This window comes from Suncus etruscus, chromosome 4 (assembly GCF_024139225.1).
Source record: "Suncus etruscus isolate mSunEtr1 chromosome 4, mSunEtr1.pri.cur, whole genome shotgun sequence".
Lineage (NCBI taxonomy): Eukaryota > Metazoa > Chordata > Mammalia > Eulipotyphla > Soricidae > Suncus > Suncus etruscus.
The window spans coordinates 12,552,464-12,568,889 of NC_064851.1; the positions used below are offsets into that span (position 1 = coordinate 12,552,464).

Below are 16,426 nucleotides of genomic sequence, written 5' to 3' on the forward strand. Positions count from 1 at the left end.
GTTTGTTTTGGGGCCACATTCAATGACGTTCAGGGGTTACTCCTGGCTATTCACTCAGAAATTGCTTCTTGCTTGGTGGACCATATGGGATGCTGGGGATCGAACATCGGTCTGTCCTAGGCTAGAGAAGGCAAGGCAGATGCTTTACTACTAGCGCCATCGCTCCAGCCCCAGCCCAGTCTATATCTTGACCATAAAAACAAGGTGCTAAAGGGTGTTTGACCTCTGAAACATTAAGGAATTCATGTCATGGTTCCTTCGAGTGTGACTGTATTAAATCTTTGTGGGGTTCTTCCAATATGTCTCATGCAATTCTGTATTTCACTAGCTACACTCGTGTTTCTGGAATAAAATCTTATGGGCTACTTTGAATTTGAATGGATCCAACTTTTGTTATATTTCTCTCTCTCTTCCTCTTTCTTCAGTTAGTCCAATTTTCATGATTTAGGGTGATAGAAAAGCCACAACTTTAACTAGGTTTTTGCTGTAAAGATTCTTTTTTCACTCACAAGAATGATGAGCACCATTTATTGGATCCTCTTGCAAGTCCACAATGAAAGCTCTTAGTTGGGTATCAAATATGCTACAGTGCAAATGGCTGAAACAGCTAGATTCTGGCTTCTTGGGAACAGCAAGTATAAATAGCACAACCACTACTGGATGTCTTCAATGCAGAGCTTTGTTTACAACTTGCAAGAAGTCAAGAGCAACCTCGGTTAGGACAGAGACCTCAGCAACTCCTCTTTTAGCAACTCTTTTCCAGAAACGACTTCTCAAAATAGCTCCTTCCTCTTTCAGGACTTCAACACCTGGTGCAATGCATTATATACTTTGTGTGTGTGTGTATATATATATATATATATATATATATATATATATATATATATATATATATATATATATATAATATATATAATATAAATAATTCTTATATACTTTACATATCCCACTCCTGGCTTCTTACTGGTTATATAACCTAGGATTTGCATGCTGACCATTTTAATTGGTTCTGCAACTCAACCAATTAGATCACCAGCCATTGATCATGTCCAGCCAGATTGGCTCTACAACATCCACTCAGATGTTTCCTCCCTGACTTCCATGGCATATAAAGAATTATGGGTAGAACTGCTAAGTAATGGACCCTAAGACAAGTCCAAGTCATGATTGGCTCCCTTTCTTTAAATTCCAGTTTTGTTTTACCTCTTATTAGGTATGAGAAACAGTTTTGCATCTTTTAATACTGGAAAGCCCACATTTCCGGATTCTTCTTGCAATGGTTTTTTGGAATTCTCCCTAATATCTTGCATAATACTATCAAATAACAATCCATCGAAGTTCTGAGACACTACCGGGTGACCCAATTTCAAGCCTGTTCCTAGAGATGCAAACTCTTATGGACTCTCTATCTTCTAAGTTATTATAGGCAACAATTCAAGCACTCTTTTTTCCTAGAAACATACAGTGCCTACAATAATTCCAATAAAGTTCTGTTTGGGGGTAAAGGAGGTAGGGTTTGGGTTAACATTCCGTGGTGCTCAAGACTTACTCTTGGCTCTGTGTTCAAGGGGTCACTCCTGAAAGTGCTCAGGGGATCAAATATGGTGCTGGAAGACTCAATCCAAGACTGGATGCATGGTAAGTCAAATGCTTAAAACCCTGTAATCTCTCTCTGACCCAGTCTTTAGCCATTTAGCCATTGAACCAAACAGACACTAATACTTGGTTTGGGTTTTAGAGTTTAAGCACTCTCTTGATTCCAGGTCTCTCTCTAATCTGTTTAGAAAGCCCAGCTAGTGTTATGGTAACCAAGCAGTACTCCCAAAATACAGAGGATTAGAACCACCAAGGACTGGTTCTCACTTAAGAACATTCCTGTTGCTTTGGCAGGGGGCCCAGGGTCATACCACCTCACTCTGGAACCCATCCCCCTCTGAACCACAATCATCTGGAGTAAGATGGACTTGTGTTAGGGAGGACAAAGAAGTTCCAGAGGCCATTCACAGCGCTCTCACTAAATTTTGGTCATGGGCCCAGAAGTGCCACATATCATTTTGGCCTTATGTCTCACAGGTCAGACTAAGGAGGCCTGGTCCAAACAAGTGGATCTGAGAGTTTTACCTTGCGAACTGGGTCAATTGGAAAAACAACACTAATGACTACCTTAGTTGGGGATGGGGGGGGGATGTAATAAAGAACCAGGCTGAGCACTTGCAATACTAACAAGCTCTCTGGGACCTTCTTTGAAAGATGAGAAGTTCTTTATAGATTTATTTCTTTGGCATGGGTTAGTCATTTCCTTCGGCTGTTTGACTTGTGCAGCAGCAGATTCTAATGCATTTTCCTTTTCCAATATACAGCCTCGTTCAAGTAAAAAAGCTGTTAGATTTTTTTCTCTAGTGAATTTTGGAGCCTCCTCCCTGTCACCCGCTTTTGTAGTTGATATCATCATTAGTACCATCATAATCATGAAGAACACTTGCTTATGTGCAAAGGACAAACTAGGCTTATCAATCCGACAATCAATTTCAACCAATTTGCTTTTGTCCTTCCCCTGGTCCACTTTGACTCCCAGAAAACCTAGGAAGATAGAAATGGTCACTGTGTTTTCAAAGTTTAAGTGAATAAAAGGGGCTATTAGGTTTGAGTTATGTTATGAGGTATGAACAGGGATGTTTAAGGGCTGAAAATTCTTGAAGTTCAAGATATTGATTTCTTTTTCATTAGATTCTTAGATGATCAATTATGGGGTGTGGGAGTAAAGAAATAGGGAAACTTCAGGAAACTAGCAAAAAATTGTCTATAACTTACAAAGTTACTCATCCTCAGTTTCCACATTTGAGCCAGTATTCAAAGGTAACTTCCTCACCTCCCCAAGGAGAAAATAGGGAAAGGTTAGGAAAAGAACAAGACATCTGGGTCAGAGTGATAGGGGGTCAGTAGGTAGGGGTGACTTGCCTTGCATGTGGCCTATAAGGGTTTGATTCTGGCATCCCACATGGTCTCCTCAGCACTGCCAGGAGTGATATCTGAGGGTAGAACCAGAATAACCCCTGAACATAGCTGGATGTGTGCCACAAACAAAACAAAAGAACAAGGCACCTCAAGTATGTAGGGTCCTGATTTTGGTCAGAGGCTGTCCTAAATAGACTATCCTAAAGAATGAGAGGCCTAGGGTGGTGAGTCTTGCTTGGAAGTGGAAGATTAAGTTGAATGCCTCTGTCCAACTTATGGACCTCCCCTTATCCAACCCCTACCATTGTGCACAGTTTGCTCATGGTGGAAAATGATGGGGTGATCTTTCTTAGGAAGTTTGTGCTGAGTGGTTCTTGTGCATGAAGTGTTGACAACAATGGGACAAAAGGGTAGGGAGCTTCTGACTACTGTCCTTCCACAGGGCCTCTTTGCTGTGAAAAGAAACCTTGTCAGGGATGGTTCAGGAAAACAAGGCTGACTATATGACCACAGAGGACAACTACAAGACTGCTCTTGCCAGGGTAATTATATATACACACATGGCTAAGCTTCAGAGATGATTATTGAGTAGAGCTGAGATAGTACAATTTAGGAGGCAAAGAAATGAATGTAAGTAGTCATCAGGTGAAGCCCTCATTTTGGTTGGCATGAGTAAAATTTTAGGAGGTTCCTTCCTCTTGGCCCCTTTTCTTCTCTTATCCAGTCTGATGTGGAAACTGGAGGTTAATCCTGGATCTGCTCTCAAGTCAGGCCACATTTCTTGGTTGTCTTTTCTGCTTATCTCCTGACCAGTTGAGTTCCCTGTGCTGGATCCTTTTTTTTTTTTCTGCACTTGGACTGTACTTTGTAGGGCACCCGAGAAAGACTTGGTCTTGACCATGCCACTTCTTCATTGTTGACATTCTCTTTCCTCAGAAGACTTTTGTGCCATGGGGTTAAGAATTGCTAAATGTTTAAAATTCAGAATTCATAAATCCTAAAATTACTCTACACTGTGCTAGTCCTGAACACACAGTTGTCTCCCTGACATCCTCATTTGGTCATATCTGATTTGCCTCTCCAGTGGTTTACATTCTAGAAAATAAGTATTGCTGAGTTTCCATATATTTAACCCCTGCTCCCCTTTCCCTCACGGCAGCTAATTGCTCAAACCCAAAGTGTAACCATTTCATTGGTCATTTTCTCATATCCTATTTACCCAATTTCTGTCTCTTCCAGGGTCTAACATCTTCCCATTAGCCCACTTCATCTTCTCTTTTCTCCTTCTGATTATTTGACCTATCACCATCTTTCCTTAGACTGCTGCAAATTTCTTAATGCCTTCCTTCCTTCCTTCCTTCCTTCCTTCCTATCCTTCCTATCCTTCCTTCCTTCCTTCCTTCCTTCCTTCCTTCCTTCCTTCCTTCCTTCCTTCCTTCCTTCTCTTCCTTCCTCCCTCCTCCCTCCCTCCCTCCCTTCCTTCCTTCCTTCCTTCCTTCCTTCCTTCCTTCCTTCCTTCCCTCCCTTCCTCCCTCCCTTCCTTCCTTCCTTCCTCCCTTCCTTCCTTCCCTCCCTCTTTCCTTCCTTCCTTCCTTCCTCCCATCCTCCTTCCTTCCTTCCTTCCTTCCCTCTCTTCCTTTCTTCTCTCTTTCTTTTTCTTCCTTCCTTCCCTCCCGTCCCTCCCTTCCCCTCTTCTCCTTCCTTCCCTCCTTCCTCTTCCTTCCATCCTCCATCCCTCCCCTTCCCTCCCTTCCCTCTCTCCCTCCTTCCTTCTTCCCTCCTTCCTTCTTCCTTCCTTCCTTCCTTCCTTCCTTCCTTCCTTCCTTCCTTCTTTCTTTCTTCTCTTTCTTTCTTATCTTTCTTCTCTTTCTCTTTTCTTTCTTTCTTTTTTCCTTCTTTCTTTCTTTCTTTCTTTCTTTCTTTCTTTCTTCTTTCTTTCTTTCTTTCTTTCTTTCTTTTCTTTCTTTTCTTCTTTCTTTCTTTCTTTCTTCTTCTTCTTCTTTCTTTCTTTTCTTTCTTTCTTTCTTTCTTTTCTTTCTTTCTTTCTTTCTTTCTTTCTTTCTTTCTTTTCTTTCCTTCTTTCTTTTTCTCTTTCTTTCTTTCTTCTTTCTTCTTTCTCTCTCTCTTTCTTCTTTCTTTTTTTTCTTTCTTTCTTTCTCCTTCCTTCCTTCCTTCCTTCCTCCTTCCTTCCTTCCTTCCTTCCTTCCTTCCTCCCTCCCTCCCTCCTCCTCCCTCCCTCCCTTCTCCCTCCCTTCCTCCCTTCCTTCCTCCTCCTTCCTTCCTTCCTTCCTTCCTTCCTATCCTTCCTCATCCTTCCTTCCTCCTTCTTCCTTCTCTTCTTTTTTCTCCTTCCTTTTCTCCAGTCCCTCCCTTCCCTCTCTTCCTTCCTTCCCTCCTTCCTTCTTCCTTCCATCCTCCCTTCCCTCTCTTCCCTCCTTCCTTCTTCCTTCCTTCCTTCCTTCCTTCCTTCCTTCCTTCCTTCCTCCTTCTTTCTTTCTTTCTTTTCTTTCTTTCTTTCCTTTCTTTTCTTTCTTTCTTTCTTCTTTCTTTCTTTTCTTTCTTTCTTTCTTTCTTTCTTTCTCTTTCTTTCTTTCTTTCTTTCTTTCTTTCTTTCTTTCTTTCTTCTTCTTTCTTTCTCTCTCTCTCTCTCTTCTCTTCTTTCTTTTTTTCTTTCTTTCTTTCTCCTTCCTTCCTTCCTTCCTTCCTTCCTTCCTCCCTTCCTCCCTCCCTCCCTTCCTCCCTCCCTTCCTCCCTCCCTTCCTCCCTTCCTTCCTTCCTTCCTTCCTTCCTTCCTTCCTTCCTTCCTTCCTTCCTTCCTTCCTTCCTTCCTTCCTCCTTCTCTTTCTTTTTCTTCCTTCCTTTTCTCCAGTCCCTCCCTTCCCTCTCTTCCTTCCTTCCCTCCTTCCTTCTTCCTTCCATCCTCCCTTCCCTCTCTTCCCTCCTTCCTTCTTCCTTCCTTCCTTCCTTCCTTCCTTCCTTCCTTCCTTTCTTCCTCCTTCCTTCCTTCCTTCCTTCCTTCCTTCCTCCTTCCTTCCTTCCTTCCTTCCTTCCTTCCTTCCTTCCTTCCTTCCTTCCTTCCTTCCTTCCTTCCTTCCTTCCTTCCTTCCTTCCTTCCTTCCTTCCTTCCTTCCTTCCTTTCTTTCTTTCTTTCTTTCTTTCTTTCTTTCTTTCTTTCTTTCTTTTAATGTGATGAAGAAAATAAATGGGATGCCCTATTTAAAAAAAGTGCTTGGGGATTTCACTTTGAAGAACAAGATTGGGAAAGTTCCCTTTAGGAGACTGTTTCAACTGAGAATTCAAAGATGAGAAGGACCTGCCCAGCTCTAGGGAGGGGAAGAGTCTTCTGGATAGACAAAAAAAAAGCTCTGAACTATAAGACCACAAGGCTTTGAAGATGATAATGATCAGGAACTGAGGGAATGGGAAAGAGAGAGATAAACTCCAAACAAAACCTCATTTTGAGGTCAAAGAATCAAGGGTCAAGATCTGGCAAGACTGGGGCCAGAGTGATAGCACAACGGTAAGGCGGTAAGGCATTTGCCTTGCATGCAACCAACACAGGATGGACAGTGGTTTGAATACCAGCATCCCATATGGTCCTCCTGTGCCTTTCAGGGGCAATTTCTGAGCACAGAGCCAGGAGTAACCCCTGAATGCCACTGGGTGTTATCCAACCCCTCACCCCCACACAAATATCTGGCAAAATGTGGTATTCAGGTTTAAACTTAATCAGCACTGTGAAGTCAATGATGGTTCTCTAAGAGAAGGGATCAGATTTGTATAGAGGCTCAGAGGAAGCTAAACTACAAGGAGAAATGGAAGAAATGGAAGATTACGGGGCCTGAAGGATACAGTACAGTGGATAGGACATTTATTTGCCTTACACATGTCCAATGGACATTTGGGGTCCTAATGCCCCATATGTTCCCTGAAGCCCACTAGAAGTGATTTCTGAGCACAGACCATGAGTAAATCTTGAGCATTGCAAGAAAATAAAGAAAAGCCCCAGTCTTGCCAGATCTTAACCCTTGATTCTTTGACCTCAAAATGAGGTTTTGTTTGGAGTGTATCTTACCCTTCCCCATTTCCTCAGCTCCTGATCTTTATCATCTTCAAAGCCTTGTGATTTTATAGCTCAGAGCTTTTTTTTTGTCTATCCAGAAGATTCTTCCCCTCCCTGGAGCTGGGCAGGTCCTTCTCATCTTTGAATTCTCAAGTTGAAACAGTCTCCTAAAGGGAACTTTCCCAATCTTGTTCTTCAAAGTGAAATCCCCAAGCACTTTTTTTCTAATAGGGCATCCCATTTATTTTCTTCATCACATTGACTAATTTGTATGTGTCCACTTTACTTATTGTTAGCACTTTCTAGATGATAATGCATTTACTGTATTAAAATATAAAAACTCATAAGAGCTGATATTTCCTTGTAAGCACATCTAAGTTTCACCACCTGACCCCTTATTTAGCACTTAATAGCCCCTTAATAAATGGTTTCCAAGCAATATAAAATTGTTTTAGCAAGAAATATAAAATAATATTTTTGTGCCTGCTAAAGAGATAGGCTTTAAAAGGTGGGTGGAAAACTGGGACAATGGTGGAGGGAAGTTTTCACTGGTAGTGGGATTGGTGTGTGGAACCTTAATAAAATGAATTTTCACCTCCTCCTCTCTTCCCATCTTATTGGACTGAGGGTGGGAAATCACATGCATATTTGGTTTTGGTCCTTGCTGGAGTGTACACCATTGGTAATAATGTGGGTCCATGTGTTCACCAAGGTTCACATACACTGAAGCTCATTCACTTCAGTTCTGTTTTTTTTGTTTGTTTTGTTTTGGGAGACCACACTCAATGATACTCAAGGGTTTGTGCTAAGGGACAAAACTCAGGCAACCATATGTGATGTCAGGAATTTAAAAGGTCTCCCATGTGTTTGCAAAGCAAGCATCCTGCCCATTATACTATAGCTCTGGTCGCAGTTATGGTTCTTGTAAACACACACCTGGCTGCTGGCCACTGGAAATCACATAGTGTTGCTGTGCATACAATCCCAAATGGTAGCACTATAAACTGTAGTCTCACACTTGCAAAGCAGGTAACTTTTTTGTTGTTACTAAGCTACGCTCATCCTGGTCCTCAATTAAAAAAAAACAAAACCCTTGTTAGATTAAATGTGTGATTTCTTCTATCTCTGAAAATGCCAGAATTTGGATGCAACAGATAGGCAAATTAGGATACTCAGTGCATGCTGGGAGATTTTCTCCTGTCACTGGAAGGAAGCCATGTTGGAAAGGGTCAGGTTTCTTGGTCTTTAACTGGGAGCTGGCAGTTGTGAAGCTGTGATTTAAGCTGGCATTTCTAAAGGTGTGATTTTTTTTTAACACACTTTTGATATATGCTTGAGAGAAAAGATCTAGGCACAGGGCTTTTCTAAAGTGAAGACATGAATCTATTTCACAAAAGAACTAAAAACAGAACTCTGATTCATGAATTTGCTAATGGCTTTTCCCTCCAGGGAAACCTCCCAGTACAGTGAAAAGTCTCATGGGGCATAGTCTTATGCCCCATGTGATAATATCCAAGGGGCATAAATCTTGTCTGTAGATTGGCAGGCGTTGGCAGCAAAGCTTAACTCATGGAGGCAACTCAAAGGTTGACACCTGGCACCATATTAATCCATACATCCTTCTGGGCGAAGGCACTTTCTCTTCATATATTTCTGACTTTGCTTGGAAGAAGTCCCAAACTCGTTCACAATTTTGTGGATAAAAAGGCACCAAGAACTACCAACACGAATCATCTATACTAAACTTTACAAAACAAAGGCAAGAAGACTCACCAGCAAATCAATTTACAATCCCAGGTAATGATTACAGATAATTGGGCAAAGGTAAGAAAATATCTTTTGTCTTGCATTTCTTGTTTTTTTTTCCTTGAAAAATAATTTTTTAATGAAATAACTCATCCAGACACTTTATTACTTAATTACACAGCCTGCAACTAGGAAAACTAATTGACTAGATGGTTCCTTCATTTGCTGCAAGATTATAGGAGGGAGTGGGAAGCAGAAGCCTCAAAGAGAGCCAGAAACTGGTTGGTGCTGACCAGATATGGAGAGCCAGAGGACAAGGGAATAAAGATGCAGCTAAGGGTGTTTCCTCCTTCCACCCCTTCCACTGACCGACCTATTAACCCACACCATGCGCCAGAAGCCTCAGCTCTCTTGTGGGTGTGAAAGCTGCTGAGAACTACTGTCCTTTCAAACCCACTGTGCAATGAAGATGAGTCCAACATGCATTTTGTGGTTTGAGAGTACCTTTTAGGTACTGTTCCCATTAAGCTACTCAAGGAGCTAATGATTTAACATGCTCAGAAAGCTTCACAAAAAACACTGTCTAGTTGTCAGTTAGTTCATTTTCACAGAATGTGTGTGTGTGTGTGTGTGTGTGTGTGTGTGTGTGTGTGTGTGTGGTGAAACCAAGGCACAGAACCACAAGTATCTATTCTTACTTGAAAGAGGCAGCCTGAAGAATCTGACTGATCCTCATCTATAACATTTTTTTTTGTTTTTATTTTTGGGTCACACCCAGCAGCGCTCAGGGGTTACTCCTGGCTCTATGCTCAGAAATCACTCCTGGCAGGCTCAGGAGACCATATGGGATGCTGGGATTCGTCCTTCTGCATGCAAGGCAAATACCCTACCTCCATGCTATCTCTCTGGCCCCATCTATAACATTTTTTATTAAATCATGTTAAGATAGTTAAAAAGCTGCTGTAGTTGGATTTCAGTCATACAATATTCCAACACCCCCATCCCTTCACCAATGTTCATTTCCCAGCACCAATGTCTCCAGTTACCCCCCACTCTATTCTCCAACCCCCACTCCCAGCTTGCCTCTATGACAGATTCTCTCTCTCTCTCTCTCTCTCTCTCTCTCTCTCTCTCTCTCTCTCTCTCCCTCCTTCCTTTGAGGCACCTTAGTTTGCAATATTGTTACTGAAGGAGTATCATATCACTTTACTTTCTTTTTTATCTTTTTCTTTTTTGTGGATTTTGGGCCACACCCGGTGATGCTCAGTGGTTATTCCTGGCGATGTGCTTAGAAATCACTCCTGGCTTGGAAGACCATATGGGACACTGGAGGATCGAACTGTGGTCTGTCCTGGGTCAGCCCCGTGCAAGGCAAATGCCTTATCACTGTGCCCTAGCTCAGGCCCCTCAGTTTACTTTTTTTCAGTTCTCAGTTCCTCTCCAAAGTGATCATTTCCAACTGTAATTGCCATTTCCAACTTCTCTGTCCTACTGCAGTCCCCACCCCCCCATCATTTCTATTGTCTTTGGGGATTATTCTCTTATGATGGCTTGGTACTTCTTTCTTTCTTTCTTTCTTTCTTTCTTTCTTTCTTTCTTTCTTTCTCTTCTTTCTTTCTTCTTCTTTCTTCTTTCTTTCTCTTTCTTTCTTTCTTTCTTTCTTTCTTTCTTTCTTTCTTTCTTTCTTTCTTTCTTTCTAACATTTTACAGATGAGTATGATCATTCTATCACATTTCAACCTGTATGATATATTGAAGAAGGACTAGATTGTTGCTGGCAGAATTAGAAGAAAAAGGACCCAGGAGACAGTGCATTTACCTTACATATAGCTAACTGAAGTTTAATCCCTGGCACCACATATAATCCCCCTGAGTAGATCATCTCCAGGAGTGATCTTTGAGCACAGAGCCAGGAATAAGTCCTGAATACTGCAAGGTATGCCTCTTCCTCTTATCATCCACCACTAAAAAAACCCACCATTAAAAAAAAAAACAAAAACCTTTTCCACTTCTTGCTCCTGGAGAGTTAGGAAAAGAGATTCTAGCAACAAACTTGAATTCCTGTCCAAGTACTGCTGGGCGGATATCACTGCAGCCTTGCCAAGGAGCCAAGGTGGCCTTTCTCATGGGGTTTGCCAAGGAGTAAATATGAAGAGACAAGAAAAAGCCTCTGAAATGTGCCCAGCACAGAATAGATGTCCAGCAGTTTTAACTATAAAATAATAATAATAGTATTATTGACTTTTGCACCATACCCAGTTGTGCACAGGGTTTACTCCTGGCTCTGTGTTCAGAGATCACTCCTGGCAGTGGTCTGGAGGTGCTGACATTGAGTGTAGCTGTCCACATCAAGCATTGCAAGTACTCATGCCACCATGCCAACCAACACTTGGGCCGAATTTTTAATCAGCACATTTATGGGATCCTTCCTACTCGCCTCTCTCCTTTGTTTTCAGGTCTGAGAAACAAGCAATCTTTCCAGATATTGTGAGAACCAAAACCCCCTGGGCCTAGGACCAAGGTGGTCCCAAGCCCCCAATAAAGCCACTGAAGAAGTAATTCTCCATTCTACAACTTCCTCATAGGCAGAGGATGTTAGCCCAAAGATAAAACCGCAAAATATACCCTCTAAAGGGCAAGGATTCCCCCCTTCTCGTTCAGCTGAAATAGAGAAACTAGGTGGGTCCTAATGTTCCACCAGATAAGGATCCCCTGACACCAAGTTCAGTGAGCAGTGAGTTGAGACATCAACCCTAAGCATGATGTAATTTTGCATCTTGCATTATCAGAAGTGGTCTCTGACTCTCAACGCCGATGGGAGTGATAGGTCAACTCAGATCCTTACAAATATGCTCTCAGGGCGGTGAGAGCAATAATACCAGGGTGCCAATGCCTGGAGTAGACCTCAGCTAGATAAGCATATTGGGTGGTTCTTACTTTCCTAGGGCTGCCATTGGGAACTTCTGGTGGGAAGCAATGAGAGATTCCCATCTCTTTTTCTTAAGGTGCCCCTGCAATATTAGGAAGCACTGTAGCCCCTCTTGTTTTTATTTATTTTTTTTTCAGCCTCACAGGGAGAGATGTGGGGGTACTCTGAGGATAGTTTAAATTGGCAAGTAGCTTTCAAACACATCTCCAAAATGCTTCCCCCATCCCACCCCTTTGGGAGTGGACTTCAGAGAAGCTGGCAGATGCATCTACTTAAATGCATGATGATATCTTTTCTTTTTTTTTTCTTTTTCTTTTTTTCTGGATGCATTTTTTTTCCTGGATTACATTTCTATGTGCTGTGCTGTGTCGTGGGGTGGCTGTGTTACTGATGAAATGTACTGCGCAGGTCAAGTCGGTCAGCCAAAATGGGGTGGGGAGTGGGAAAGAAGCGGCTGCTGGCTGAAATGGAGGGGGTGTGGTGTCAGGCTAAGTGGTGCCCGGAGGGGAGCCAGGGTCCCCCCAAACCCTCCTCCCTGCACAGGCTGCAACCGTGCTGGTGGTGGGGAGAGAGAGGCGTGTCGGGGACGCGCGCGCGCGGGAAAGACTGCAGGGGAGAGGCGAGCCGGGCGTCGGTCTCCCCAGCGCGCTGGATGCCGCAGCCCCTGGCTGGGCGAGGGGTGTGATGTGGGGGTGCGGTGGGAGGGGGCAGCAGGCGGGGCCTGCCACGTCATTTGGAGAGTGTGTTGGGAAAGGAAGGAAGGAAGGAAGGGCAGAGAGCTGGGAGCCGAGCCGCTGCAGCAGAAGAAGGCGTGAGCGGTGGGGAGGTGGGTCCCTTTGCGCCCCAGCCACGGGGCAGCTCCAGGGCCCTCTTGGGGGGTTCCTTGAGAGCTCGGTGGCCTGCGGTGGCTGGCTGCGGGAACGGCGACCTTGGCCAGCCCCAGGAGCCCGAGGTGGACGGAGAGCCGAGGCCGGCCGAGTCCCGCCGGGAATCTTGGCCCAGCCGGAGGGAGGGAAGGAAGGAGGCTCTGATGGCACCTCTCCGGGGACCAAGCCCTTAGGCAGTGGCAGAAGCGCCCGCCTGCCTGGAGGGTGGATCTCAGCGTCCGAGAACCTACCCTCAAGCGCTGCGGAGAGGGGCTGGTGATTGTTTTGAGGGGTGAGATCCGGGCTGGCTTCCTTTTGGGGGGCATCCAGTTGCGCCCTTTGCGCGCGCGCGCGCCCTGGGTGCCGTGCCAAGGGGTTCCCGCGAGCTGTGGGCACCCAGAGCGCGGAAAATCGAGAGACGCCTTCGAGTCGGCTTTGAGTCACCTCCCAGGACCTAGCAGGGCGAGAACCGGGGTTCACTTCGCAGCTCCGCACCCTTGATCGCCCCCCCGCAGCCGGAGTGGCATTTGCTTTGCAACAGCAGCCCAGCCAGCCAGCAGCAGCAGCAGCAGCGCGTGCCCCACCCTAAGCCCAGGCGGGGCAGCTCGGGGTGGCCAGGGTGGGCAACCGTTCCTCGAAGTCGAGGGAGGAGCCCCTCGGAGAGGGGTGGATTGAGGGGTGCGGTGGGAACCATGAGATCCGAGAAGTCGCTGGCCCTGGCGGCGCCTGGGGAGGTGCCAGCACCCGAAGGAGAGCAACAGGGCGCGGGAGACTTCCCGGAGGAGGCGGGCGGTGGCAGCAACGTTGGTGGCGGCGGTGGAGGATCGGGGGGCTGCTGTAGCAGCGAGCGGCTGGTGATCAACATTTCGGGGCTCCGCTTCGAGACGCAGCTGCGCACCCTGGCCCTCTTCCCCGACACGTTATTGGGGGACCCGGGCAGGCGCGTCCGCTTCTTCGACCCGCTGCGTAACGAGTATTTCTTCGACCGCAATCGACCCAGCTTCGACGCCATCCTCTACTACTACCAGTCGGGGGGGCGACTGCGGCGCCCCGTTAACGTGCCCCTGGATATCTTCCTGGAGGAGATCCGCTTCTACCAGCTGGGGGACGAGGCTCTGGCCGCCTTCCGAGAGGACGAGGGTTGCCTACCCGAAGGTGGAGAGGATGAGAAGCCTCTCCCCTCGCCTCCTTTCCAGCGCCAGGTCTGGTTGCTCTTCGAGTACCCCGAAAGCTCGGGCCCCGCGCGGGGTATCGCCATCGTGTCCGTCTTGGTCATCCTCATCTCCATCGTGATCTTTTGCCTGGAGACGCTGCCCCAATTCCGGGCGGATGGTGGTCGTGGAGGAGGCGCTGGTGGTGGGAACCACCACATCTCCCCGGGGGCCAAAGGGAGCCAGGAGGAAGAAGAAGATGATACCGATGAGGCCTATTCCTTCCATCCTGGTGGAGGAGGTGGAGGTGGCATGTCCCCCGGAGATGTGGTGGTGGCCGGGGGTTCCTCTTTGCTGAGCACTCTGGGGGGCTCCTTTTTCACCGACCCCTTCTTTCTGGTGGAGACCCTCTGCATCGTCTGGTTCACCTTCGAGCTGCTCGTGCGCTTCTCCGCCTGCCCCAGCAAGCCCGCTTTTTTCCGCAACATCATGAACATCATCGACCTGGTGGCCATCTTCCCCTATTTCATCACTTTGGGGACCGAACTGGTCCAGCAACACGAGCAGTCCTCGGGCGGTGGAGGTGGCCAGAACGGGCAGCAGCAGCAGGCCATGTCGCTGGCCATCCTCAGGGTCATCCGCCTGGTGCGCGTATTCCGCATCTTCAAGCTCTCCAGGCACTCCAAAGGCCTCCAGATCCTGGGCAAGACCTTGCAGGCGTCCATGCGCGAGCTGGGCCTGCTCATCTTCTTCCTCTTCATCGGTGTCATCCTCTTCTCCAGCGCTGTCTACTTCGCCGAGGCCGACGACGATGACTCGCTCTTCCCCAGCATCCCCGACGCCTTCTGGTGGGCCGTGGTCACCATGACCACGGTGGGCTACGGTGACATGTATCCCATGACTGTTGGGGGCAAGATCGTGGGCTCTCTATGTGCCATTGCTGGCGTCCTCACCATCGCCCTGCCGGTGCCCGTCATCGTGTCCAACTTCAACTACTTCTACCACCGAGAGACCGAGCAGGAGGAACAAGGCCAGTACACGCATGTCACTTGTGGGCAGCCGGCCCCTGACCTGAAGGCCACTGACAATGGGCTTGGCAAACCCGAGTTGTCTGAGGCACCCCGGGAACGGAAATCCAGCTACCTCCCCACGCCCCACCGTGGGTGCGCCTCGGAGAAAAGAATGCTTACCGAGGTCTGACTCTGGCCCAGCAGGGGTCTACCCAGGAAGGAGGCCTCTGGGCTGCTTCTTCCTGTACCCCTGCATCCAACAGGGTCTCCAGGACTATACACCCCCTTTGTTGCTTGATTCCTGCCGCCTTCCAGGTTTCTCCACGGAAATGACTTTATTTTATTTATTTATTTTTTTTGACACTCCAATGGTGCCATCTTCTATCCCATGGGTAAGATTTTCGCCCGACTTCCCCTTCTCCTCCGCCCTCCCCTGCCAGCAAGACTCTGGTTTTTCACCTTTGGGACCTGTATGTAGTCGAGGTCTAGAAATGTCAGAGGATGGAAAGAAAAGCAGGTGGCCTGGGTTCTGTGGTTGTCTCTGGGTTAGGGTCGCGTGTATGCCAGTCTTCGCGTCCAGCCCAGTGCCAACCAGCAGAAGCTGGTGAAAGGGGTGAATGCCTGCTCCTTTGCCTGTTTTGTGCTAGTCCTAGAATTCCTGCAGATGACCATCGGGAGAGCTTTTAGTGCCTGGCTGAGTGCAGTAACTGTCTTTTATTGGGGATGGACTGAAGTAGAAGCTCTGCTATTGCAAGGGCTTTTTGGAGGACCTGGGGAGAGGGCATGTGTGTGCGTGTGTGAAGTCACTTATAAGTTGAAGGGGTGGTTGGTTCATTCAGGTGCATCCAGGGATGGTAAGCAGCAGTCTGGGATCAACCTGTATGCCACCTTTCCAAATCCCTTTATCTGCTCCAGCTCCCAGGAAGGTTCCGTATTATTTTTTTGAACTGTCCAGGTATCTTGGACTGTGCAAGTGCCTTCCTGTGCTGAGGAGCTGGGAAAAGGGAGACATGGAGCTAGGAGAAATGGCAAAGCAGGCTCAAGCCACTGGCCTACTCATAGCCCTGCAGACAGGTGCCATTTAAACAAATCTGCCCCTTACAACTTCTAGTGCTTAGGGCTAGAGGAATTTGTTTCTCTCTCTATGTCTCCCAGCCTTGGCTAGTCTTCCATGTCCTTCCTTCCTGGGACTTTCTCCTCTAGAAAAACCCTCAGCCCCTTCTTGGAAAAGCACCCATGACTATTAAGTGGGATTTCTTCCCATTTCATCAGCTATGAGATGGGTTGAGAGGAAGGAAGATGCAATGATTGATTGCAAGCTGACAGCCTTGGTTTTCTGCTGAGTCAGACCAACAGTGGCTTGGCCAGCCCCACCCCACACTGGAAGCTGTAGCCCCCCCATATTTTCACCCTGTGCAGGAAGGGAACCTGCAAATATAGGTATTATTCCTTCCCGCTCAAAACCACTTTCCTCCATCCAGCTTTCTTCCCACTGCTCCCCCCCTTTCTCCTCTAATAACCTTGCCATTCTTTTATTGCCTTGATCAGCTGTGATGTACTGTTCTGAGCTCTCTGGGCCCAGTTCAGACTCCCTTCCTCTTCCAATCCCCCACTAGCTTCCCACCCCCTCCATAAAAGAACTACTAGCCCCTTTTGATTTCAACAACGATGTTTTCACACTCTTCGATGAACATTCATTGAAAAGG

General features: G+C 46.7%; 1 protein-coding gene across 1 annotated transcript; it reads left to right on the top strand.

Annotated features, from left to right (window-relative positions):
• The first annotated feature begins 13,121 nt into the window (after nt 1-13,121).
• KCNA6 (potassium voltage-gated channel subfamily A member 6) lies at nt 13,122-16,400 on the top strand. Its single transcript, XM_049772031.1, has one exon. The coding sequence runs from the start codon at nt 13,252-13,254 to the stop codon at nt 14,908-14,910; it is 1,659 nt and encodes a 552-aa protein (XP_049627988.1). The 5' UTR covers nt 13,122-13,251; the 3' UTR covers nt 14,911-16,400.
• Nucleotides 16,401-16,426: the final 26 nt, after the last annotated feature.

Coding starts and splice junctions, on each gene's coding strand:
- KCNA6 (XM_049772031.1), top strand. CDS start 13,252: ATGAGATCCGAGAAGTCGCTGGCCCTGGCGGCGCCTGGGGAGGTGCCA.